At 39.8% G+C, this 27416-nt stretch overlaps 1 protein-coding gene across 8 annotated transcripts in view; it reads right to left on the bottom strand.

The window, feature by feature from the left end:
* Positions 1–27416, bottom strand: part of trpm3 (transient receptor potential cation channel, subfamily M, member 3) — a 145926-nt gene that overhangs the window by 7055 nt on the left and 111455 nt on the right. For 3 of the 8 annotated variants that reach the window (XM_085294039.1, XM_085294042.1, XM_085294043.1), the window contains exons 9-22: positions 26156–26228; positions 21168–21268; positions 20761–20895; positions 20626–20676; positions 15705–15845; positions 13867–13896; positions 12231–12523; positions 10912–11140; positions 8202–8405; positions 5825–5965; positions 4504–4632; positions 3666–3917; positions 2210–2384; positions 1621–1749 (exon numbers count right to left, since the gene is read on the bottom strand). In XM_085294039.1, the coding sequence (XP_085150165.1) occupies positions 1621–1749; positions 2210–2384; positions 3666–3917; positions 4504–4632; positions 5825–5965; positions 8202–8405; positions 10912–11140; positions 12231–12523; positions 13867–13896; positions 15705–15845; positions 20626–20676; positions 20761–20895; positions 21168–21268; positions 26156–26228 (2083 nt within the window). The remainder of the gene's footprint in view (positions 1–1620; positions 1750–2209; positions 2385–3665; positions 3918–4503; positions 4633–5824; positions 5966–8201; positions 8406–10911; positions 11141–12230; positions 12524–13866; positions 13897–15704; positions 15846–20625; positions 20677–20760; positions 20896–21167; positions 21269–26155; positions 26229–27416) is intronic. The other 5 variants (XM_085294040.1, XM_085294045.1, XM_085294046.1 and 2 more) reach the window with 3 other exon arrangements.

The raw sequence follows: 27416 nt of genomic DNA, 5'->3' as shown, positions 1-27416 counted from the left end.
GCATCACCACAAAATAAATACAAACAAGCGAACAAGTTACTAGAAGGCAAACTATATCTTTAGATAAAGACATCCATTCATCATTAATAATATTTCAGAAGAATGTTTTGCACAAAAAATAAATGAAATACATGCAGACACATAATAACAGATAACAAACAGACGATGCTGTATATAATCAGAATTAAAATAAAGCAAAACTAAGAAAATTGAAGAAACTATCAAACATTCAAATGTATACTCGATCAACTAAAAGAGACAAGCAGACCTCAAAATATATATATATATTTTTTTTAAAAAAATGCACTTTTCCTTATTTTGCAAACAAACAAGAAGCATAATTCATCATTATGCTTCTTTTCTTAAAGTGGCGGTAGGAGAGAGTGGAAATCATAATGGTAGGGGTTTATGTACACAGATGTGCATCTGATAACAAAATACACACATACACAGAAAAAAAACACATTTGTCATGTGTCACCACAGTTTGCGTTTACAATATATTTAAACATGTCGTCCGTGTTTAAAATATATTGTCACATATGCGAGCCATAGCTTCATTCAGCAATGGTTGACTGTTCTGAATCATTTGAGATGTATTTAGAATGTTTTTTCCATCTGTGATGGTTCAGTTGCTGTGGCTTATCTGGGGAACATTCAGCATTTGTTGTTGGTTTGTTTGCTTTTGAGATTCATTCTACTCATACTCATCATTGCTTGGTGCTCAATTGTTTCACGCAATGCAGCCCAAAGACAGAGAACTGAAGTAATTTTTCCATTTAATTTTTTTTAACCTTCCAAAAAATTTGGATTTAAAAACTCTGACAACTGAACCACTTGAAAAAACAGATTATAGATGATGAGAGGTGGTTAATAAATATGTTGTGGTGCTGATGTGTGGATGCTTTTGTTTTTATTCCTGCGTGATGTTGTATTAGCTTTTGAGTCTCAGTGCTTAGTCACGTTAAATGTCGGATTTATCGGCTGAAATATTTCTCCAATGTTGCAATTGCTTCGGTGAGAAGCTGAGCCGGCGTAAGGGGAGGGTGACATGGTTTAATGTGACAGATGGAGTTGTCATGGCAGGGTCACTTCTTCAAATGGGACGAATTAAAAATCGAATAACAACGAGAGGATAAGAAACATCAACGGAATATCAAATTTTAAACTTTGATATTTCCTCCTGATGTGAAAGCCTGCCAAAAACAAAGACCAGACACATTTGAATAGTGCTGCTGCCATGTAACATTACCATTTGCCAGCCAGTGCAAAAATTTGTGAGTCTAAAGTTGCTTGCAGGATATGGCCTTAGGTCAAGCTACTAGTTGTCTCAATAAAAGATCTGGAGAAGACTGATAGTGTCAGGGAATCAGGAGTTTTGGATTCTTTTAAAATCCGCTCTGTTATTTGTAGAAAACACTGCTGATATTCAGTAGCTGACCCAAGATGCCAACACATGAGGGCAACTTCAGCCTTAGAGCATGGAGCTGCATGCACACTTTTGTATCAAGTGGTCCTCTAGTGGTAGCAGTGGGCATGACATGGCATTAATGTGACGATGATGAAGGAGAGGTGGGAGAGGTAGATGTGGTTAAATTAAGTTCTATAGCTATAGATTTACTGGGATTTTGACTGCATTGGGCAATGTGGGATGGACCATTATTACGCCAGGTTCCATGAGTGCGTAAGTAATTTTCGACCAGCCAGAGTTTTTCATTCAGCCTTTGCTGTACCTTCCTACTATGCATATCTGAAACAAAGAATGAAAACATTATTTCAGATCTCTTCTCTTTGGGCCACTCCTCACATTCTGTACACACCACCAAATATTACCACACAAAAAGATAAGAACGGAGCAGCACACAAAACGCACTCTCACTCTCTGGACATTTCCACATACACACTTCTCACAGTCTATTTATAATTTATTGAGTTAGAATGTCACTCTCTCTACATGACTGCAGATGCAATTAGTCTCCGAGGAAAACAGTTTTATTATGTATGTGTTACACACACACACTCACACACATGCGCGCGCACATAAACATCTTCAAGTAATAGTTCAAGCTGTGAAGAAATGAGTGAAAATGAAATCTAATTTCATACTGAGACTGGTGTTTTCAGTAATACTGCTTCCGTCATTCCTCCCTCCTTCCTCCTTACAAAAACGCATTTTGTCTAACAGCTTACACTCTCGCCCCTGAACTTACGGTCAATCTGGTCGGCAAACACCTCTCCGTAGATCATCCAGTAAGGCATGAAGAAGATGTTCCTGGCTAGCATCCAGGATGGGTCTTCGTTAGGGTTGAGAATGGCCTGACGTGCCACCCCAAAACTCATTAGCACCACCAACATGATGATCACAAAATACATCATGTCGATCATCTGACAGAGGGAGAGAGGAAGAGGAGAAGGGAAGAGGTGAGTGGTTAAAGGAAAGAGAAAACGAGGACAGGATATTTTGAAAATAATGACACTGGATGGGGAAATAGGTAATGAGCGTGTCCGTCACTGCAGGAAAATCAGTTGGTCTGCATTTGCATTTTTTGATTAGTATTCTTCCCAGTGTAAGTTGGTCAACTGAAATTTAATTTAACTTGTTTTGGAACGAAGCCTGAAGTCAATATTTAAAATGCATTTAATTTAGAGCAATCTCTGAGCACTTTCAGGGCTGAAGGGGACACTCTCCCTTTGGGCTTATTTATCCTTCGAACACTTTTGTGCATTTTTTTGATGCACTCAGACTGTCGCTCATCTTGCATTCAGATACCCTGTTAAAGCAAACTTGGAGCTACAGCTGTCACCAAAGTTGTTATTACTAAAAAGAAAGAAAAGTGCAAGGCACACTAATAAGCAGAATAAAACATCAAAACTAGTAAGAACACAGTTGATACTTTTGGCTGTAACTACAATGCAATTTTTACATTTCTTTATTAGCTTTATTAGCCTGCATAGATAAGTGCTTGGCACCAAAAGATGGTTAAACCTGAGCCCAAGTAAAAGCAATGGCGGTGTAATTAAAAAAAATGACTCAATTACTCAGATAATAAGATAAATCTAAAAAGATTTATATTAAATTAGGTGAAACACACTCATTTGTTTTTACTGTATGTGGACAGGAAGTGCTTGCATGTGTAGTCAGTCCCCTGAGCTTGTTCAGAGCCAGCAAAAAACCCTGTTTATGCCTGTGAACAACGTTGACTTCAAACCTGCTCATCACATATGCAAATTATTTGAGTAAATCACTGTCAATTTAAGTAACTCTAACTAACTGCTGATTTTCATATCAAAGAGTCTGCGTCCAGCGGTAAACAGGGACATGCCCAGGACAGTCGAGGATCAGAAAGATACAGAACTGGCTCTTTGATCCCTCTCCCCCCGTTGTTTTATCTCCATGTCTGTATCGGCTCTGATCTTGAACTCTCTACGATCAAACAATAAAGTTAAGAGGCACAGAAGCTTGTTTACCGCTTACAGATTAAACCTTTGCAATCATCAAACTCAGTAAGCTGTTACAGTCAGTATACTGTAGATGATGTTGGGCAAAGTCAGAGGGTAAACAGATAGGCATGAAGGCCAGATAATGGAAGGAAAATATGAAAAATACTGCAGATTATAATAGGGATGCCTAAACACACAGAGTTGACTTCCCCTTCCTCTTCTCACCATCTTGCCGATCATCATCACATAGGGACCCAGGTACTTGTTGACGCCGAAGATGTCGAGCAGCCGGATGTACCAATAGATGATGTTGACACAGTAAATCACCCGTCCATAACTCATGAGCGGTGGCTCCTGGAGACGCAGCACCATGCCGACAGAGAATATGAGGATGGCCATGAGGTCTGTGATGTTCCAGTACTCCTGAAGCCACACCTTCACCTTCTGTAACAACTTTCCCGGCTCAGACATCAGGATCTAAACAGCAATCAGAGGAAAATGAACAGAAATGTGGATGCTGTAATGCAGAGATGACAGAAAATGGCATTAATTAAATACAGACGCTAAAGGGTAAAATAAACAGTGACTCTAAAAAGTGACAAAAATAGCACAACAGAAAAATGCACTCTATCACAACCACCATAAGAGGGCAGCATGAGTTCACCTATCGGAGAATCTAACAGCTCAGAATGAGCTGACACAATGATGAATGCATTTCATATACTTACAGTAAAAACAAAGCCACAGAGGATGAACATAATATGGCCACATACCTTTATATTCTATTCACTTTACTCTTTTGCTTTCATGGTTTTCCCATTTCTGTGGCCTGCCTGCATCTCCACTACCAAACACTCTTTTACATCTATTTCTCTGATATATGTACATTTTACCTATTTGCTATGAGACTTAGATGATATGGACATCATGATTAGCCTTTGCCCTCCACCACTGAACTCACTAAATAAGCTGCCGGAGACACTTTGGGTCTTCAGTTGGCTGGCCGGTAGGGAAGACTTGCTTAGAGAGGTCACTACAGGTCTACATTTATAGTCTATTGTACCTCTCTCATCTTCTCTATGCCATTGGTGAAGATGTAAGCGATAACAATCCACTCTTGAGGAGAAGGCCACAAGTCCATCTTGACCAGGACAATGTAGTTGAACAGCATCAGGTAGCCCACATATGCCATCTGCATAGTGATGCAACAGCAGAGAAAAATCAGCATGGTTATGAGTTTGTGCGCTTCAGACACATTAGCAAACTTTACACGAATGAAGATCAATTATCTCTCTGCAAACAGATTCAGTGAAAGGGGGTTTGCCCAAATTAAACACATATTGAGTGAAGTCCTGACCCTCATTGCAACTCCCATTAATGCAGTTTTCAGGCTTTGATAAAAGATATTTGGGGTCAAGGTACCTCCATTATGTGTCTCCTGAATCTTTTAAAAAACATGTTGGCTTTCTGGTTTATACGCATATTTTTTCCATCTGCAAAACAAGCATTCTACCGGTGTTCATTCTACACATGCACATTTGCTTCACACAATAGCTAATTATTAAACCTGGACAGCACACATCAGGTCATAGGTATAAATCTAAATTGGGAACAAGACTAAAAACTCCATTTTGGCTCAGAGAACACATCTGCAATAGTTGAAAGGCACCACAGAGTATTTCTCTTTAACCTGAAGGGCAGAAAGGAGAAGTGGGGTAAGACGGTGGGGGGTGGAGAAGAGAAGGAGAGCGAATAGCCAGAGAGAGGAAAACAGGATGAAACAAAGAGCAGTGAAAATATTTTCTCTGCATAAATAAACAGCGAAATCCCTGCCGGTGCTAAAGAGATGTTTTCACTGGGCAAGCAAATTGAGGCAACCCAAGATAGGGTAAGGAAAAATAATAAATGAGCCAGAATCAAACAAAGCACACACGCTCATAGGCAGATACTGTACCACACAAGCTATACATAAACAGTTACAGATTCTACATGTAAGCTGCTCTATTAAAACAGATAATTGAAAAATCCAAAGCTTAATTTAATATTTATATATTGTAGTAGTTAACCTAGTGGCAATGGCCCAGAAACTTTAGTCAATATTCACACTGTCAATAAAAAGCCTTCTTGTGTGATTCAATTCCTTACCCACCCTCATCCTCCTATACTTTTCTCTCAATGCTGCTTCCATCAGCCTCCAGATCTACTTCATACTATACTTTCCCACACCGTCAAGCCAGGCAATGTCAGGTTGGAACGGGAGGTTAATGACAATGGAGGGCGCGTGAAAGTAGAGGCTTTTGATGCTGTTGCAGAAATACAGTAAGCAGTGACAGTAGCAACAGGAAGCAGAGCATGTAGGTGGTGCTGCTGAAACTGACACTGACCGTATGGAACCAGAACTTGACAATTGGTGCATTGTAGAACTCGTATATCTTGCGTCCCATGGGGATAAGGCGGTGGCGGTTCTGAACCTCCTCAACATCCTTCTTTCTGGATGTCTCTGTGGTTACTTTGCCCAGCATTGCCTGGGCGAATGCAAACCCCACATGGAGCGAGGGAGGAAGGAGTGAGAGGTGTGAGGATTTAAAGTATAGAGAGTGTGGGAAGAGGGAAATGTGATGGATGGGAAAGGTGGGGGAGGAGGAGTCGGTAGAGATGCAGAGGAAGGATGGATAGGAGGATGAGTATTTGGGATGGAGGAGGAAGAGTTGAATAACAGAGAAAAGGGAGAAGGGGGGAGAGGGTTAAATTATGGGCTACAGCACTGTTTTAATATCATAATTAAAGAAGCAAGCACAAGCAATGCAATCATTCCAAAATGTGAAATGTGTGTTTGAGGTGGAGTTTGGGTGAAGGCTGGAAGGCTGATAACAGAGTATTACGCAGACATGGACACTCATGGATTGTGTCTCAGACAACAATTAGGAGGCAAAAAAGAGACAAGGTACTGACAGGAAGAAGACAGAAAAAAGGAAAGATAAGACATAGATATCTCACTTCAATCTGTGACACATTTCCTTATCCATGAGAGAGGGTTCGGAGCCCACTTTTTTATGGGTCATGGTCTTAATGTCAAAGCAACACCAGACCTCTGAGAGGAATTGTATTCTAAGTCAACAAGCGTAACAGACCTGGGCAACGTTTAAAGTTTTAAAGCTGGTCTAAATGGTTCAAATATGCAATGAGGAGTCGGTGTACATCCCAGGGCGTTGAATAGGTAGACTCGTCATAAAAACCACCTCTATGAAATTAGAAGAAAAGGAGCACTTTTAGTAAGAACTAGAGGATTTCTATTTTGTTTTATGCCCCAAATATGTGAAACATATAGAGCTAAAGTTTTCTCCAAGGCACACACAGACAGGGCCTTCAGGATGAACAAATTCAGACGCCAGTGTGTAAATCACACCATGCCTTAACTGCACTAAACATGCATTTTAGCTATCAGACAGGCTTTTACATCCATTACAGTGTGTTCTATGCCAAGCATCTGATCATCATATCACGAAAATACAATCTCCCTCTGTGGTGTAGCAGTCCGTGTATATATGTATGAATCTTTGTGTGATTCATAAGTAAGTGACGCTGCATTTGTGCAGTCAGAAGCCAGGGCAACAGGAAGGGGCTCTTTACAAGTACATTCTCTAGCAGCGGGGAATCTTTGTTTAACGCCAGAGTGCCTCAAGGACTGCAAGTGTAAAAAAAAGACCCGTTTCGTGAATGTTTGCACTGGCTTGCTGGCTTGCTCAATGCAAGATGGAAAATATGCACAGTGGTGCTGGAAGGCATTCAACTTCAGTTCAGCCGCTTCACGCGACAGCCACAGATTCAGTTTGTGCATTGAAATTGATTTTCAAATTCCAGTCTTCATTCGAACACACAAGCTGGATCCTGGCATCGTCGCTAGAACTGACCTGGACTGAAATGGAGCGAGTTCTAATTCTTCGGTACTTTTTGTGTCTATGCAGATGGACCAACTCTTCTGCTGTGAGCTGGGAGAAGGTGCTCAGACTTTGCATGATTTAAGCTCTGCAGCAGCAGGCGGACATGGTTATATAATGCAAAAGCCTGGGCCTCCCATGCTCAGCAGCTGCCATGCTGAGTGGTATGCTGCAGCAAGCCATCACTGATGGTAGAGAGTGAGGGGAAGCAATTGGCTAGCATACAGTACTGTACCTCAATCAGACCTGAGCTTGAAGAAAAAGGGAAAAAGAGAGAAAGAACCAGAGAGGGAGAGAAAGAGCGAGGGGGAAAGAGGGAGGGAGAGATTTGCAGGAAAAAAGATAGAAAGCAAAAGTAATAAAGAAGCAAAGAGAGAGCTGGGCTGAGAATGAGAGAGAAGGGAAGGGGGTGGGTGAGAGAGAAACAGAGGAGAAGATAGACGGAAAGAGAAAGATACACGAGGGAACCCACAAGCGGCGACAGACTGAGACGCTACAACTCCACAATCATGTCTTTGCTGAGACGATGAGAAACAGAAAGGCCAATTTGGCAGGAAGTGTCCAGTTGGCCAGAATAGGGAAACAAATATGTGTGCGTGGAGAACTGTGTGCATATATCCGTGTCTGAGTGTGTGTAGCGTCATCTCATTGTGGACAGCACCGACATTGTTTAAAAACTTGCCCACAAGAGATATTTACAAAAGGAAACAGTGTCAGGGTTGGGTGCAGTTTTAAGATCGAACAAAGCGTGTGTGTTTGTGTGTGCATAGTCTGAATATGTGTATCGATTCTGACTATGCAGGGCTGAGGTGGGTTCTCTCACCACGGAGTTGTACTGCGTCTCACAGTAAGATCTTACTGTGAACTCCATGTCTTCCTCCTCCTTCTCCTTCACTGGTTTTTCAGGCTCCTCCTCCTCCTTTTCCTGCAGGTAGGCCTCCTGATCCTGGGGCATGTAGGACATCTCGTCCTTGTTCTTGAATTCCAGACTCAGGATCGATGGTGGGAGCAGCAGCCCTAATATTACCTGTGTGATCAAATGAGGGAGACAGGAAGTGGATGTGGAAGGAAGAGCTGGAAGTGACAAATCACAGAGTGTTATGCTATAGCACTAATTTCATGAGAGGCGCCATGGAAATTAGGACACAAAGACTCTGGAGCAAAAAAACCTTCAAAATCGCTCTATTTTACACATGTGAACCTCACATAATAAAGCATTTGCTCTCACGAACACCTCCCAATCCTGTCCTGACCTGCTTTTAGCTGAATGACAAAGCTGTGGTATTTACAACAGCTAGTCTAACGGTGGAGGTCAATTATAAAGGCATTAGACAAGGACATGCAGCAAGAATCCCGTGCTGCCAAGATGGATGACGGGGACACACGCATCTCGAGCGGCTATTAAAAAAAATGGCAGCTGTGCTGTAAACACTTCAGCAGCTAATAGGCAAGCAAGAGCAAGTCAAACGTGATCACAGTGGGAAGTAAAGAATAAGAGAAAAAGATGAAAATCAGGGTAATGAGTTATCTTTTTCTTAAGAGTGAATTTTTATTTTTTGTTTGTTTCGTCATAAATATGTTAAGGGCTAAGATTAAAAACGGATTCAATAATTTACCAAAATAGCTGTCAGTAAAGTTAGATGGTTAGATGAGTAGCATGGATTAAATATAGAATATGAAAAGGATCACAGTAAAGCAGGTAGTATCCCCGATTTTATGAGGGTGTTTAAGGCAACCGCACCATTACTTACTGATGTATAAGGTAAGTAAGTAAAGTCTGTTTCTATAGCATGTTTAAAACCAAAGTGCTTCACAGTAAAAAAGAAAAAGAAAGCAGTGTACAGCTTACAGTCCACTGAAATCTTTCCAGTTTCCAGTTGTGATATAAATACATTCAAAAGCTGTGCACACGGATGATTATGACAACATTTTTAACAATGATACTCTCCGTATTTCACAAACTCCTTGATGCATCTCGGTTTGTTTGTTTTTTCCACTTTTTCTTCTTTCTGTCTTACTGCTCCAGTGAGTTTGCCTTAGTAGGGCTCTCTCTATCTCTCTTTTGCGCTCTCTCTCTCTCGCTCTCCTGCAAAGGCCAAATCACACTTAAAGCACTTGCAGTATCCTCTCGCTCTGAGATGCTAGAAAGCCGGACCCATCACTCCCCTCGCTCGGTGTATGAATGAGTGTGATCTCAGCCTCAGCAAATCCCAGTGCAACTCTTCAGCATAAATAAGTCTAACCTCTGAACTGAGCAGCTCCCTGCCTATCACTCTACCACCAGATGTCTTGGAGACCCACATGAGCAAATATTGCTCTAATCTTAACCACCAGTCTTAACTAAAAGCTTTTCCTTGACTTAAAAGGGGTGTTCACCGCACGAGCGTCAATGTAAAATACATTGCACTCTGTTTCAAGGGGTTTTTTTGTGACTAAATTAAGGTCAGTTCTCCCGTCCCCTCTGACCTAAAAAGATGGCTTTGAAGGCTTATACTAATTAAGTTGTGGCAGAAGTTCAGCCAGCAGTCCGGCACTGATCACACTGACAGTGTCGAGCTTATTATTGTCCAATAAACCTCTTTTCTCTGGATGGCCATTCCTCCCACCATCACAAGCAACCTTGACTGGGTTGATCTTTAAGTACAGTACATCATTTCACCTACATAAACTCACCTTAAGATGTTAATCTGCTATGAAATAGTGTCGCTGGTCACCCTGGAAGACCAAAGTGACTGAGAACACGAACATTTGATATTACATAATTTTCTGGTATTAACCAATCCAGGTGTAGGTTCAGATTTGTCCATCTGATAAGTAATAGTAATAGTAAGTCTTTGCTAAACTGAGAGGCAGGTGTGGATAGCGTACGCTTTTTACCGCCAGTGGTGACCTGCCTACTCCTCACAGTCCAGCATGCACTCTAAATCCTGAACAATGACTCATCATAGCCCCTTCAGGTGTTCCTCATTTGACCTTTTTAATTCCCCGTGAACAGAACTTTCTGGATTAGGTTAATTTTTCACTCGTATGGTTCAGGCCAATTGTATGTAGTGAGGATAAACATGCACACAGCGTGCACGAGATGAAACAAGGACATAACTACATTATTGTATATTATGTCCTCATTATAGACTTCCTCCACTTCCACTTGCACACATCTTCTGCAGCCTATAACTCATAAGAGATAGTCAAGAGTTTAAAAAATCTCTGAAGCATGACCAAGCTACGTACAGATTATCCATCTTATAGCTGAAAAATATGCATGCCAGCACTCTGACAGACAAGCTACATCATGGAAATACTGCTTTTAAATTACTTGAAAGTTACGGTATATTTATATTTTATGTGCTATGCTGACTACAGGTAGGTTTTACTTCTTATGCAGGTGTATCACCTACAGAGTAACTGATAGGTATCTCGTTACTTTACAGGCAGTCTGAGGGGATACAACCATGAATCTTTTACACTAGAGAAGGACATTGCTTTTAAATGCACAGACTCTTCTACCCAACCATCTACCCGACGCGTACTACCTTCAGCCCTGAGTTCTTGCGCATGCGCAGGCGCCCCATCCACATGTCGGTCAGCAGCATCTGACTGCAGGTGTGAGCGATGAAATCTCTATGTTTGGCTGCTACAGCCAGCTGCAGGCAGGTGGCATTGCTCCAGTTCTTCAGCTCGTATGTCAGCAGCTTCATGGCCATCTGCTCATCCTGTTTATAGGACTGGTCTAGGAGCTCCACAGCCAGCTGGCCAAACTCTCTGGGAAAATATATAAAGTATGTATACAAGCACACTGAGTCATGAATCAAGACAGCAATATACTTTGCCTAAAAGTGAAAATGTTATTCAACTGGTCATAACACTGCTGGCCACCTGGCCCCAAGTCTGAGGGTATTATTATGGCATAAAACACATGTACAAACATAAAAACTGTGCGGTGTGAATTGGTTACAAGGTGAATGTTTAGATGACTTACAAGGATAATATTAAATGCAACATATCTTTGATAAATGAAAGAAATATGATGTGGCCAACACAAATACATGCAGAAACACAACAGTTTTCTCAGATGTTCAAAGCAACATCTGTACCAGTACCATCGCTTATATCAAATTTTTAATTGGGTTCCAAAATCCTACACAATACTTTTCTCATACTTTCATTTCAGGACATTAATTTTTTACAGCATCACATTCAATTATGAACAAATTTATTTTATATATATATATATATATATATATATATATATATATATATATATATATATATATAGCAGCATTAGTGGCTTCACATACAATGGATGGATAAAAAATGTTTGGTTCATAATTGAATATTATCCTGAATATGACGCAGAATATGATACAAACTCACTCAGGAATCCAAATATTGTTTGGACAATTAACTCCAAATATGTCAATTACAAGGTTATCTTTTCAAATGTGTGTGTTCATCTCAGGCATTACCTCAATCTCACATGCCCATCCTTAACTAATGGTGATGCATGTTATTAGATCTTTTTATGTGCGTCACTTACATCCCATGAGAGCTAGTCTGAAACAGGTCAGTTTGTATGAGGGAAGGCATGTGTGTATGTACATCCACCTACACATACTGATGTATGAGGTAGACGCTCCTGTCTAGACTCTTAGCTCAGCGTTAACATTAATCATTTACAGCATGTTTCCATGTTTTCCAGCTCTTCTAAGTACTACAATATACATTATTTATATATAAAACTATACTTGAATATCCTGTTTAAACCGAATAAGCTGGCAGAGGGAGGGAAAGATAAAGAGTGAGCCAGACGGAGAGAGATTGGGATAACATGAAAATATATCATGTCACCCACCGAGAGTTGTGGTTTAGTTCCTGGGAAATGTCATCCACCATGTCGTTCTCAGATGCTTCGTGTGCCATGGCCTTACAAAGCTTACATGCCACCAAGGCTTTGGCCATGGCCTCTTCACCATGCTGCCAAAAGAACAGCGCCATCTTCTGACGTTTCATGAGCACAGCCCACACCATCAGCTCGTGGAAGGGGAAAGGGAAGTGGTTGATTTCTGGGTCGTCCAAATCGATGTCTACCTCTTCCTCTCGTTTACGTGTCGTCTTCTGACGACCTCTTCGGATTGGCATGTCATCCTAGTGGGGAAACAGAAGCATCTGTATAAAAGTATTTCTTAGGGATTTTTCAGATCTTTTCTGTATAGAAGGAAAACATTATGCATATATGTGGTTTGGATTGTAAATACTGATCACAAGTGTCAGCCAAGAAATTTGAAAGTTTTACATGATGTAAACCTCTGAAGAACACTTTGGTTCGACTGCATCTAGACGCCTAAACTGATCTTCTATAAATGCTTGGGAAGTTATATTTTGAAGAGACAAGCTAGAGCACAATGTGCCAAATACTAAACAATCTAGATAACGCAGAGCGGGTATGGGCTCATGTACATCTCCGCATGATTTTAAACATAATTTAACTTCTTTATAATATAGTTTCAGTTCAATTAATAGTAAAAAACCTTACAAGAGGTAAATTTATTGGCTTTTCACCAAGTTGGCTCTCTGTCTCTGGAGACATAGCTGCTGCCAGTCAGTCATTAAATGACATAATTTCACATTTAGACTGTTGAAAACAGCTAAATCCATTTGAAAAATAACTTTCAGTGCAAGAGATCAGCTGGACATAAAAGACTGCAGAGCAGTAAAATATTCAGCAATTACAGATAGTGACAAATATCTGGTATAAGCTAGCAAATTTCAGTGATATTCAGAAATGAAATTATCGCAATGCTTGAAATGATTGCAAGTATTACAAAAGAAACCCTTCAGGGTTCACAGCTGTCACCCTTTAACAGCAGTATTTCTGACATACATACTGGCTAGATGATAAATAGGCTTTGTGAAGATAGAAAGGTAATGGCGTGGCAAAAACAACAGAGAACACACACCGACACATGGGGGATAAATTCACAACATACAGAAAAACAAAGGAATGTTTGTTCCATGCGTATAAATACCTCCGAGGAACAGTGCTTTGTGAAGCTTTAAGAAATTACACCACACACCACATGAATCTGATCAGGTCATCCATAGCTTATTCAGCTGAATACAGCAGGACTGCTTTGAAATGCACTGCAAGATATATATGCATTTAAACTGTCTGGAGCATGAGTCTCCAGCTTTTTAAAAAGTCCATAAATCTGAGAAAAAGCTGTAAACCAAAATGACTTTGTTTTGTTTTATTGGCTGTTTGTGTGAAAAGCACTTAGCTGACTCAGAAATGTATAAAACTAACCAGCAAAATAGATTAAATATACATCTAGAGCTTCCCTTCATCTACTGAGAGGCACACGGCACACATGAGCACACTTATTTAGATGAGTAAACTGTAGATCAGTTAAGTGAAGAGGCTTGAGAGATAAGGGTTAGGAACAGTGAAGGAATGACTAAATAACAACCATGATTGGATCAAGACTCACCTCCATCCCCAGCAGTTTCAGAGCCTTGGGCTAGAAATGAAAAAGAAACATTAACACACAGCGAGACCTTGTTGAATGTATTTTATAGCACACTTTACTTTTTATGCACAAGACTTACAGGCCAAGAAGATCCTTTAAACAGAGTAAATCACTGACTTTTATTTGCATGCTTCAAAATGGAACTGACACTTAGGGATGGCACTTTGTGCTCATTTGAGTGACTGTATATATGGCAATAATATCTAATCCTTTTCTGCTTGCATGTATTAAATGAATTTATATTTGTAGATCTGGTACAGTACTGTGTATCTGCATTAAAGCAGGGCATGTATGAATTATGTATTCATGAGCCATCATCTGAGTTGGTAAAAATAACCCAAATCTCTTGTGGGGATTCTGATATCTACATCTATTTCAAGACTTTGTTCTTCCTTAACATGTGTTTATGTGTGCATGCACATAACTATGTGGCTGTGCATTCACTTGGTCTAGAAAATCCCAGTTAAAGTGGAGGTGACTCTGTCTTTCTTTGTCTCTCATTTTGCCTCCTTGCTCTGTCTCTCCTGTTTCTTACCTCAAACGTTATCTGTGCCTTTCCAGCTGCTTTGTGGCTACCATGCAGTCTTGTACAGTAAGATAAACAGATGCACAAAGGTTCACATACACACTTGCACACACGCTCACAATCACACGACTGAATGTGCAAATACCAAAGTGCATCATTAAGTATTGTGTTTTATACAGTTATGCATGTTTACATTTTCCTCACAAGTGTGCAGGTTTTCGAGGCAGAATGAGAAAACAGAATGTGAAATGTATATAATGTGCAACATGTGCAGCAGTATAAAACACAACCATCAAACAAAGCACGATTTCAGAGATCACTTTGTCACTTTGGTTGTGTGTACTAATCACCAAGAAAACTTGCTGGTGGGGTTGTAATGAACTGTGTGCAGTTTGATGATGATGACGGCGCATAATGAAGAGCAACTGCTACACAAAGATGATTTGTTGCATTAGGCTTATGATAGGGCATGCAATGTTCCTACTTTACTTGATGTGTAAATGAATAACAGGGGAAGCAATGCTCATATATTTAACCTGTGCTGATCAACAGCACCCTGACACACAAATAAAAGCTAAATTTGTGTAAGTATGTGCATATTAACTAAATTCTTCTCAGTTGAAACCCAAAATTAATCCCTTAAACATATTGGTGCCTTTTTCTGATTTCAGGCAATTACACTTACATAAGTAATTATGCACTTAGATATATTTAGATAGCACCAAATCACAGGCTTGGTGACACTGGGAAGGAAAAACTCCCTTTTAACAGAAAGAAGTCTCCATTTTTGTTTATTTTTTTCATGTTGTAACTCTGGTTTTTGTGATAAATTCAAAAAGTGCAGCATAAATGTTGGACTCAGTCATTTTTATTCCTACCTATTTTTCTGCTGTACTTTCAGACTAATATTTTTCTGGAATTGGTATTGATAAAAAACAAAATTACTAAAAACCGCTCCCATCTTTTTGTCCAAAAAAAGTCACGTGTCTCACTGACCTCCCACTGCAGATCTCCTTTTCTGCCATTTGTCAGGTAAAAATCATCAAAACTTGCATCTAAAAGTTAATTAATTACCATCCGCAAAGCGCAGCTGACCTTTAGACTCTCTGATAAATATGTTAGTATAAGAAATATATTATTATCCACTTATCCTTATGAGGACACGTTTGATAATGAGGCTCATTTAGCTGGTGCTGCTCCTTGGATTAATGACAGTAGATCTGAAATTGATTAAACACTAAGAGGATAATTCAGGTGAGACTCATTCACTCACCCTCTTGGGTCCGAAGAGGTTATGGTATAGAGTTCGGAACCTCTTCCTGGTGTAGTTACACCGATATGCCCCGCCCATGAGGTATTCAATGACCAGTCCAATGTCAATGAGGCTGATCCGGTAGTCCGGGGGCAGGTTTCCCTAAAAACCAAACAGGGTTAACAGGCAACGACCCACACCGACTGATTAACACAGGAAGGGAAACAAGAGTACAAAACAAAATCACACAGCCATATACACTCACTGCACAAAATCCATATCAAACTGTTTTTGGCTATGAAAGAAAACTTGATTATCTGATTCACCTTGAAGTAGATCCAACTGAACCCTGGATACTCTTGCTTGGAAAGAACACATAATGTCAGTGAATAAACGGCATGATAAGCAAGAGCAGGAGAAATGAGATACACAGAAACTCTCGGGTAAGATCTCTCTTCCAGTCTCTTTAATAAATTGTTGTCTCAACCAGACTGTTGTTCTGTTTGGCTTTTGATATTTACACGGGTCTTGTTTTCCATGTAGAAACGTGAAACAGTTTTATCAATACTGTAAGCAAAAAAATGAAAAAATGAAGTTGTTTTTAAAAAAAGGATCACAGTTTCAGGGATCCCATTACTCTTTCTACAATGTGACACGATAAAGCCCCAAAGTGCAAGTCTTTTATATTCAATAGAGGAGCTGAAAATGAGGAGAGAATTAAATCTCAGGTGCAGCGTGAATTAGAGAGTGTAATTTCTGAGGACAATTACAAAGCATGTAAAAAAAAAAAAGTGAATGATTTGTCATAATTTGCATTTAGGCATGTAATGAGATCTTCACAGTGAGGTTCAATGCAGTCTCGAGGAGAAGAAAGGAGAAGGAAAGTATAAATGACTCATTAGCCTGGAAGAGAGTGGAAAGATAGACGGACAGCTATTAACATGGAAGGTGAGACTCACTATTGAAACAGAAGCACCTTCACATGTGGACTATAACCATGTCGACACTCGCTATTCCTCCTCATGCCCTCAACATCAACCCTGCAGCAATTACCCTGGCAGCCACTGCTCCTTTGAGACACCAGTTACCTGTCGTGACTGTTCTTCAATCAGATGTGGTATCCTAGAAATCCACTGTGTGCTACCCATCACTGTTTCATGGATGAAAATAAGTATATCCACTAGAAACTGTTGACTTTTTTAGCACTTGTAAATAAGAAAGCATTTGATTCTAAAATGTGGTTTCTTTATCTTTTCTAACATTTAATTGCTAACAATTACTTGATATTCTTCTGTGGTAAAAGTAAGTACAAAAAACCCAACACAAAAGACTTAAATAGGATTAACCTCTGTGTGCTCAAGGGAATTTGTAAATTTAAAGGCACAAATCTTTCCATTTTCTTGCAGTCACCGTTTCAAATTTCACCCACAATTTGTTTTTGATGCAATTCAAATCTGAGCCCAGAGAACATTACTCCAAAAATCTTTAACCTATACAAACCTGTGAAAAACTAAATGCATCCCATGATTCTGAACCTTGTAGAACCGCTTAAGTTCAAGTAATAGTTTTCTAAATGAGTTCATCAGTCTTTTACATTGCTGTGGAAGAATTCAGCCCCATTCTTCTTCTGTCACAGTTCATGTGACAAAATATTTGGAGGCAGCTAACTGAGACTGCTCACTGCCTAAATTTACTGAGGCTGCCCAGTTGAACGATTTCATTCAAACTATTTAGAGACCTTTTTATGTCCCTTGTTAGACTTGTAGGTATTTACAGGACTCTGGACTGGACTCTGCTAGTGCATCTCAAAAAATGAGAGTATTGTGAAAAACGTTTTTTTCATTGTAATTTAATTCAAACAGGTAAACTTTCATGTAAATGTAAAGTAAATTATTTCAAGTCAGATGCTAAGTGCTGCTGGAAAATGAAAAGTAATAAGCATTTCCATGAAGATGGAAATCTCCTGGTAGATGGCTGTGTTGACTTTGGACTTGATAAAACACAATCCACCGACAACAACCAACAACCGCAGATGATCCCAAATCATCACAGACTGCAGAAACTTCACACTGGACTTCAGACAGCTTGGATTCTGTGCCTCTCTTCAGACTCCTTGACCTTGATCTCTAAATCTAATACAAAATTTACTTTCATCTAAAAAAAAAAAGAACTTTGCACTTCTGAGCAACCGTCCAGTTCTGTTTTTCTCCTTGGGCCAGGTAAGAGACTTCTAATTTTGTCTCTTGTTCAGGAGTGGGTTGATATTAGAAATGTAACAGTTGAAAACCTTTTCCTAAAAACATCTGCGCGTGGTGCTCTTGATGCACTGATACCAGCCTCTGTCCAGTCCTTGTGAAGCTTTCCCAAGTTGTTGAACTGACTTTTCTCGACAGTCTTCTCATTTCTGTTTTTGTTAACTTTCCCTTTCCAGGCAACTCTTCATTAATGTGCTTTGCTACAGCACTCTGCAAACAGGCAGCCTTTTCTGAGGCTTACCCTCCTTGTGGAAAGTTATCTGGACAACTGCCAAGTCAGCAGGCGTTTTCTGTATTTATACTGTTTGAATAGTGATTTGCTCAAATTTGAAATTAAATATTTTAATTTGTATTTTCACGAGCTATGAGCCATAATAGGAAAATAAAAACAAACTTTTTCACACTATGATAAGTTTTTGAGATGCACTAGCATGTTGTTTGTTTGACTTTATCACCTTTACCTGAAGACAAATTTTCAAAGAGGATCAATGATGTTGGAAAAGTCATGGCATGTACTTTAAAAAAAAAAAAAAAAACTTCAATAATAATTGTTCTCCACTCTCTTACACTAATAAATGAATGTGCAGTATATACACATGTACCAGCAAGTAGCTGTTGATCCCTCCTGTAATTGGTGTTAAAGGTCAAGCTAATAGCTTCTATGAATGCACTCTGAGCTCTTACAGAACAGTTCTTAATATTCTTGTGTAGTTAGCTTTGAGTCCTAGCGGACTTACTAATGATTAACTGAAACTTTTAAAACTTGCCTCTAACATTTACGGCTCTAGTTTAAACCAGGTGCTTTGACAAAGGTACCTTTTGCCCAAACTATGTGAACCTCTCTGATGATAATTGTAAAGACATTGGTGAAATATATACTGTGCTGTGTACTGGAGCCACATTTCTTACCCTTCTTAGCTATCTCCTGAGCTCTCAGTTTGTAAATAGCAAAGCAAACTGAGGGTAAAAAGCACACTGCTACTACATTAGGATGCCTTCCCAACCCCTGTTTGAAAAGCAACACTAAAGCCACAACCTGTACATAAAGCTACAATGTTCATTTACTCTGCTATTCATTTGATTATTTACTAGGTGTAGTACAGAAACCCATTTCTATGACGATCGCTTTTCTTGAGCTGCAGACTGAACTTGAATACAGCCTGCATTCACCCATAGCGCTGATATTAGCAAAATACCTGCAATTTAAATCTAATTAATAGCCATTAAATGCCAGCGGTAAAGCCTAACAGTCTTCAAAGACCAATGAAAAAGAAAGGAAGCAGCTATGACATGAAGATCTAAATTTAAATCTAATTAGCACCATACCATGATAGAACAGTGACACACAAACACTCAGCAACACTATTGCAATTACACACAGCTCTGCAGAAAGGAGATGGTAACGTTATGCCATGCACTACAGTGTATGTTTTGCACATTGGTGAAATGGTGCAGTGAGATGGCAGTTACTGTACGCTGCGTGTTCCTGCTTTCTACACCAGCATGAGATCGAAGTTTGTGCAAAGATAGGGGAAGAAGTAAAGGAGGGGAGATTACAGACACTTTCAGAGGCGCATGTGGCGTCACTGCAATTAGTAACACTATAATTAATGAGTATGTCTCCATGCTAATGGTAATGGTTGTTGACCTCTCTATCATCTCTCAAAACTATAATATGTGCTGAATGTAAAATATATGCTGTCACCTTTTATCATGAGCAATTTTAAGGCACCATAGAAGTTTGTTTTTTGTTTTTGTTTTTTTTTTTTTGGGGGGGGGGGGGGGGTTAAGCTTTTTTTTGCTATCTAATATATAGTAAACATTTAAAAACAAACAAAAAAGATTTTACATTGGTTTCAGAGGAAAAGAAAAAAAAAAACCTTGTGTAGGCTATGACATGCCAGAGCTTTTTCTGTCATTTTACACATTTTTTCCTTACAATTTAAGCCCGAAGTCATGCAGTGACATTTTTTAATGTACTGAAGCACATTTCTGTATCATGTACAAAAACTGAGACGTGCTGCTGAAATTACACTTCTTTTTCCTATATTAAAATATCTCACAGATTAAATGTGCAGTTACACTTCTTCACATGTGGCCCACAATGTAAAATGAGTTTGACACCCCTTATTTAAATGTTATAAATGTTTTTCTATCACCCCCCGTAAGCTCTCTGAATCACCTTGTGTCTCAACTATCACTATTCAAGAAATCACGTTACAGGCCATTTAAAATACAAGTTAAAACTAAAACAAACTGTGGGACTACTAAGCTCTTCAGCCTTGCAGCATTTCCATTGTGGTCTCACTTTGCTCAGTATTGCTCCGAGTTCTGCGGATAAAACAATATTTAATACATGTAGTGTTTGTTTACCGTGGTGGTGTGTGCCTTTGATAAAGAAAGGAGTAAACTGAGGAATCATGAGAGGGATGAGAGTCGTGCACAGCACTACATAGCCACTGCAGCCCGCAACTCCAGCTGAAAAAGAAAAGCCGGCCGGCATCTATTTGCAGTTTACAGCAACTAGTGCAAAATGTAGATATATACGGAGTGATGCAAACAGCATAACAACACACACCACAAAAAAAGCAACTGCAACTCTATGGAGTCAAACTTGTCTTCTTTAATATACCACATTCCCATACTGAACAGCAACAGAGCTACTGGGACGGCAGTGATGGTCATACCTTTTTGACATCTCTGACGAGGTGGTACAGCGTGTTTGATGGTCCATGGCGCTGTTGAAAGAAAGAAAAAAGTAACAGAATGAGGTTTTTTGTTTTTTTTAAAGCGTGTTTTCAACACTTTATGCTTGTCATTACCGTGTTATAGAGCTCCTCCAGCCTGGAAAGAGTGAGGAAACGGTGCATGCTGACTCCATTTTCAATCAGTAGCTTGACAAAGTCAACTCTGTCCAGAACTAAGGCATCCAGCATCGCCTGCTCCAGGGAACCAACCTAGGACATACACAGTATACAGTGATATCACATCCTATACACAAGAACTGCATCAAGTATTTCTTCTCATGTAAACAACTTTGAGCATCATGAGCTATTATTGTTATAATTATTAGAGCAGTATTAACATTAAGTTCAAATTCAACTACTGTGAAACTCAGAGTTGAGACGTCAGTGCGAATAAATCAGGTTCAAACATCCTGTGAATATAAATAATAACACAGTATGTATACATCACATATATTCTGGCTTATACTGTATCTGCTTCTTACAGGCCACTGCTGTCCGTAGATGAAGATCTGACTCCGTGCGATGTCCACTCTGTTCCACGCCAAAGCCAAACTCAGCTGATCTGGGGCTGAAGCATTAGCACCTGGTATGGATTGTTACACATACAAGTTTTTCTTTAGGAGAAACACAGCTATAAAATATAAGTATATATTCTAGTATGTCCTCACTGCCACATCTATATCTTTGATCAATATATCAACATTAATATGTCAGAGTCAACCAAAAGAAATAATTTTTTATGATTATTCTAAATGGACATTGTGTTGATTTATTACTCTGCAGAATTTGTATATTTGTAAAGTGCTGCAGTGGGACTGCCAAGGTTAACGCTCATGAATTATTTTGCTGAAGTGCTTGGCTAAACTGCAAAATGTTATTGTGACAAGACAAAGGTTTGGTCTACTTGAAGCTCTTTTGAAAAGTGTTGTGCCTTTGCTGCGCTTGTCGTCTGTAAAACAGAAGAACCCGTCTTTACTCACTGATATAAGCATTTCTTTAACACTCTACCTCATCCCTGCAGAAAATGTGGAATACACATTTTTCCTTTGATTTCTGTGTCCAAAAACATTTACAGTACTCTGATCCTTCACTTCGATCCTCCAGAAAACATATCAGTAACATAACTAGAAGCCAAAGTAAAGAAACTCCAATGTATACAAATGCAAGATTAAAATGATAATAATAATAACAAAAGAGTGTGAGTGGATTAAATTGAGTGTAATGCTGGGTGGAACAAAATACCTTGTTTACAAGATTTGTGTAAATCTGTTGAGCTATTTTTCTCTAAATGGTGACTGTGACTGAAATTAATATCATAATGAAATTGCACTGTGGTTCGAATGTATTCATGGACTCCTGTCATTTCCTTTTTCTCTCCCCTCTTGTTTTCTGTCGTCTAATACTGTATTTTGGAATTAACTCAGTTTTTCAAGGTTGCATAAAAAAAAAGCACTTACAGCATTTGAAGTGACTAGACAGTCAGTCCATGAGAGATATTAGTTTTTGTCGTTGTACCTGTTTGTACCAACACATCTCAGCAAATGCTGACTAATGAGACGTAATTCAAGATCACAGCCTGCTGTTCCCAACAATACGTAGTGCAAACAGAGAAAAACAAGAAAAACACAAAGGAAGAAATTGATTTTTTTAGCCTTCTGACAAATCAACTGTAAGTTAAAGCACAATAATATCCCCGGTTTGACAAGATGGTGTGGTTTTTATTAAGAATCCCAATATCATCACTTTACAGCCTGCTCTCTCTGACTTCAAGGCTTGTGCTGCATCACTAGAGCTTAATGGAGTGAGTTCTGACCGAGTCCCACTGATAATAAGCAGTGCCCACTAATAGGAGTTTTAGGGGATATGTGTATATATTAAAAGGAAAGGAGGTCCTGCTTTATCAAAGGCCTGCGACTTCATTCTCTCTGCCTGCAGGGTTGGACTGAAGTCAACTGACTTTATGTACCCAATCTTTAGGATATTGACTACCCCAGACAGCAGGCCATCAATTACTCCCACCTCACCACACTTGCACCATCTGTGTGTAGTTGCTGTTTCCTCTCTGCGAGGTCTCCTTCCACTTTTCTTAATCTTTCTATCTTTCTTACAGAGGCTTGCGCTCACCCCTTAAATTCTCTTTCTTCGATTCTTGCTCAGTTCGCTCCACTCTGTGCATTCCTGACTGTGATGTTTTGTTTTTTTGTTGAGCCCCAGGCAGTGGCTTAGTTCCTTGGCGAAGGAGTCTAATCCAGTGTTTTAAAAAGCTCTCAGGCAGGATGTGACCGATTTCATTTTACACTAAAAGCCTTGAACACATCTCATTCATGCAGCTGCAGAATGAGAATTGCATCTGAAATGGCCCCCGTGCTGTTGACCATAAGACAATTTTGCCCCTAACTCATTTTTAATTTTTCTAATTTCTTTTTAATTATGTTCTTTTTGCTATTTTGCCTTTTTGCTCTTTGATTTCACATTCTTCCTTCACTTATTCACAAAAGCTTCTCTAACAATGTGAATAGACATGAATAGCAGATCTCATTAAACACAATAACCTTATGTATATATAGAAAAGGTAACAGAATGGGAGAAAAAGAGTTTGGAATGAAGATAATTAATGGATGGGCCAAAGAAATTATTCATCATGACTGCAAGCTACTCTTTTGCACTTTTTCCTTGTCTGTGGACTGGCATGTTCCTCTAGGGAACAATTCCTGAGACAGCCAATCATATGTGTTGAATTTCTAAGCACTCCCACAGGAATCACTGATCCTTGGCATGCAGGCATGATGTCTGTACTTCTAGTCTCTAGTGTGTGTGTGTATGTGAGTGTGTGACAGGAAGAGAAAATGCATGCAATCTCCTGTGAGCATAGAAGAAGCAACAGAAACCACAATCAATACAACCTACTGAACAACCAATTGAGCAAATGGATCCATGGATCCCCTCTCTCTCCCACTCGTGTGTGTGTGTGGTTTACTTTGGTAATTTTTCATTATTATTAACAAATGTATAGGAATTTGTTACAGAACAGCTCGAATATGAGCCTTTTTACAAGTGTACGCACATGAACCAAAGCATTATGTCCACTCACAGTCAATGTATTGGATCTAGGAGAATGGGAAGACTGAGCATTTTTTTTTCCAAGTTCCAAATTTTTGTGCCCAGACAACTGTTCAGAGCATCTCAAAAATAGCAGTACTTGTGAATCATTCATGGCCAGTATTAATGAATACTTACAAACAGTGATTTGGAGAGGAACAAACCATTAAACAGGAAAGGGCTGTTGTGGGATATACCCTAAAAATGTAAACTTCTCAGTGCCAGAGCTACTTTAGAAGTCTTGTAGTCCATAACTCAGTGGGTGTGAAGTGTTTTACTGTCACAGCAAAGACCAACAGCATATGACGCAGGGCTAGTGATAATGGTTTGTTCTTCAGTGTTTCTTTGTGCATATTTCAGTGTCAGTCCTCATGTTGTCGTGCTGATTAAATAGAATGCGTTGCAGTGTGATAAATGGAGGAGGAAACAACAAGGATATGAGCCTTTAAATCACTATTAGTTTGTCTCTGAGGAGCAATTTATGAGATATTTTATAAGGTGATCTGACGTGCAGTCCCAGAGTATTCAGTGGTTCTCCTTTAAAAGAGAGTTTAAACTCCTCGTGGTCCAAATCTTTTGGCCATGACAGCAGCCCTTGAACGGCCATGCCACATAAGGTTCTGTACATGTGTAAATATAAGATATTTTACAACATGAGCTGTGCTTAGATGATATATGGCTTTCACAAAGAACTTTTTTACCTCATGAAAATGTATTTCATAAGTGCAACTTAAATGCAAATATATTCTTCAAAGAAAATGCCACAAAAGACAGGGCACTTACCGGGGACTGGCAGTGTCATCCTGGAATTACTTGTCTCTGGCCACAGAGGTAATGAGCAGCTGTGTTTGCGCTAATTGATGATTTTACAGGTGTTATTTTTATCTCAGGTTTTTAATTAGCATACAAAATGAGAAAGCTGAGCTCACTGTAAGCCTGCCTGTAATGGCTTTAATACTGTAGCTGTTGGGAAACTAGAGCTGCAACCCCTTTGTGTTTAAGTAATTACTTAAACAATTAGACACCTAAATATACACTCACCACTCACTTTGTTAGTTACACCTTGGTAGCATTAGATTGGACCACCTTTTGCTTTCAGGACTGACTTAAAATACTCCTGGAAATACTCCTCAGAGATTTTGGTCCATATTGACATGATAGCATAGTTGCTACAGATTTGCTGGCTGCACATCCATGATGTGAATCTTCCATTTCACCAGATCCCAAAGATGCTCTATTGGATTTAGATCTGGTGACTGTGGAGGCCATTTGGATACACTGAACTCATTGTCATGTTCAAGAAAAAAGTTTGAGGCGATTTGAGCTTTGTGACGTGTCATCATGCTGAAAGCACCCATCAGAAGATGCTTTATACTGCATGTGGTCATAAAGGGATGGGCATTTTCGGCAACAATACTTAGGCGGCTTGTGCCATTTAAACCATGCTCAGCTGGTACAAGGGGCACCAAGCAAGCCAAGAAAATACCCCCACACTATTATGCCAGCACCAGCAGACTGATCCATTGATAAAAGGCAGGAAGGCTCAATGCTTTCATGCTGTTTACGTCAAATTCTGACTCTACTATCAGAATGTTTTGGCAGAAATCTAGACTCAACATAACAGGCAAAGTTTGTCATATCTATAGACCAATTCTGGGGTAACTGTTGATGCTCTGAGCTGACAGGAGTGGCACCTGTTCTTCTGCTTCTGGAAAACCATCTGCTACCAGATTTGATGTGTCTTACGTTTTAAAGTGTTCTTCTGTATATGTTGGCTGTATAATCACTATGTGATTTATTGTTGGCTTCCAATCAGCTTGAAGCAGTCTGTCCATTCTGCTCTGAGCTCTGGGATCAACAGGGAATTTTCACCCAGAGAAATTCAGCTCACCAGATATTTTCGCACAGTTCTCTGAAAATTCTAGAGATGGATTTACGGGAAAATCGCAATGGATCCCAGTTTCTGAAATACTCAGTCCAGCCCGTCTCTTTCCGACAACCATGACTCAAAGTCACTTAAATGTTAAACCTTTGTTTCCTGTTATGATGCTCAGGCTGAACTTCAGCAGGTCGTCTTGACTCTGTCTACACACCTAAAAGCATTGCGTTGCTGCCATGTGACTGGCTGATGAGATCAGACAGATTTCTCTGTGTTTTATTCCAGAGCTATGAGGTGTAACCACAGAAACCTGTGTGATTTGAGCAACTAACTGGAACAGTGTATGAGGAAGGAACGCTTTCTGAAACAGTCATCTTCCCTTCATGTAAAGAAACTGCCAAATAACAACATTTGAGGAGTGAAATTGAAGTCACTCACTGTGGACTCATGCTTCAACAAACACCAAACACACACACGTACCAACATACTCACCTTTGAGTAACGCAGTGAGAATGGCAAGGTCAATGTCTTGATGACCCTCCGATCCCATCCGGAAAACTGTTATCTGTGAGACAATGACCAGACAATGACACACACACACACACACAGAAGAAAGTCAAGGAGACAGAAAAGCGAGAGCGTCTGGGAGTGAGGTGAGGTTGTTCCTGTGAAAGCAAAGCAGCTTTAGTTTTGAGTCATGTGATTCTTGTTGGAGCAAATGTCTTAATGTATGCTCATAGCATATAAAGAAAGTAATATAGCTACATCGTGTGTGCTCTTATTTGCTGGATTAAACTGCTTCACTAAAAACACTTCTGCTGAGGTGCTTGGTGGAGGAAAAGGGGAGAGCTGACGAAATCCTCTCATGTACTGTACGGTAGTCCCCCTCTCTCTTGGCTCTTATAGAGAGAACTCCACAAGCAGCCTGTTCACTGGAAAGAGGGAATGAAGGGATTTGCTGAGGAGGCAACTGAGGAGAACGAGTAAAAACACAAAAGGGAGGAGGTTCAAATGAATAAGAACTGCAGGTTTTTTCCCCCAACACAGTTCATTCTTGTCTTTTTTTCCGCTGTGTCGTACACTTTTCGGATTAGGCTTAAAGGGAATATTTTACTCACTGCCCAGTTTAGATCTTTATTTGCTGCATATTTTATATCATGTGTGAGAATGAACAAATGGTGCGATGGATGCGAGCTAAAGTCAGCTGAGAGGGTAATTTGAGAAATGCTGTGGGTTTTCTTGATTTTTTTAAAAGTCAGAAATAGCAACAGCGCACACGTAATGGCGTTAGCGTGTGGGCCCACGTGCTCATATGTGTGCATGTGTGAAAGGCACCTTGTGGGAGCATGAGAGAATCCGTGTTCTGAATGCTTGATGAGCTATTCCTCTAATCCCTTACAACCAGCCATCCATCTCCTCCCACCTCCCTCCCCGCAGCACATCTTCTTTCCCATCTACACCCCCACCCCAAATGCCTTCATTTCGTGGGGCTCCAGGAATCCGCAGTCTTTGCTGCTGCTGTTGCCGCTGCATCCCTTGGGCAATGCTGCAATGTTGTAGGCTAACCCTCCTCTTTATCCCTCTATATCTCGTTCCCGCTTTCACACTAAGTGAACACAAGTAATTCAAGTCCACATTGATATTTTACATTATCTGTTTATATTGGCTCTTTGCTCATTTGAACAAAAACTAATTGCTAATAAGGGTAGCTTTTAGGTGCGTGCATGCTCATGTGCATGTGGTGGTCATGTGC

Source organism: Mchenga conophoros, linkage group LG12, assembly GCF_057382185.1.
Source record: "Mchenga conophoros isolate Kocher_MC1m ecotype Shallow Benthic linkage group LG12, M_conophoros_male_GT1.1, whole genome shotgun sequence".
Classification (NCBI taxonomy): Eukaryota; Metazoa; Chordata; class Actinopteri; order Cichliformes; family Cichlidae; genus Mchenga; species Mchenga conophoros.
Note: the sequence above shows the minus strand (reverse complement) of the source record. Positions and strands in the feature narration are given on the sequence as shown.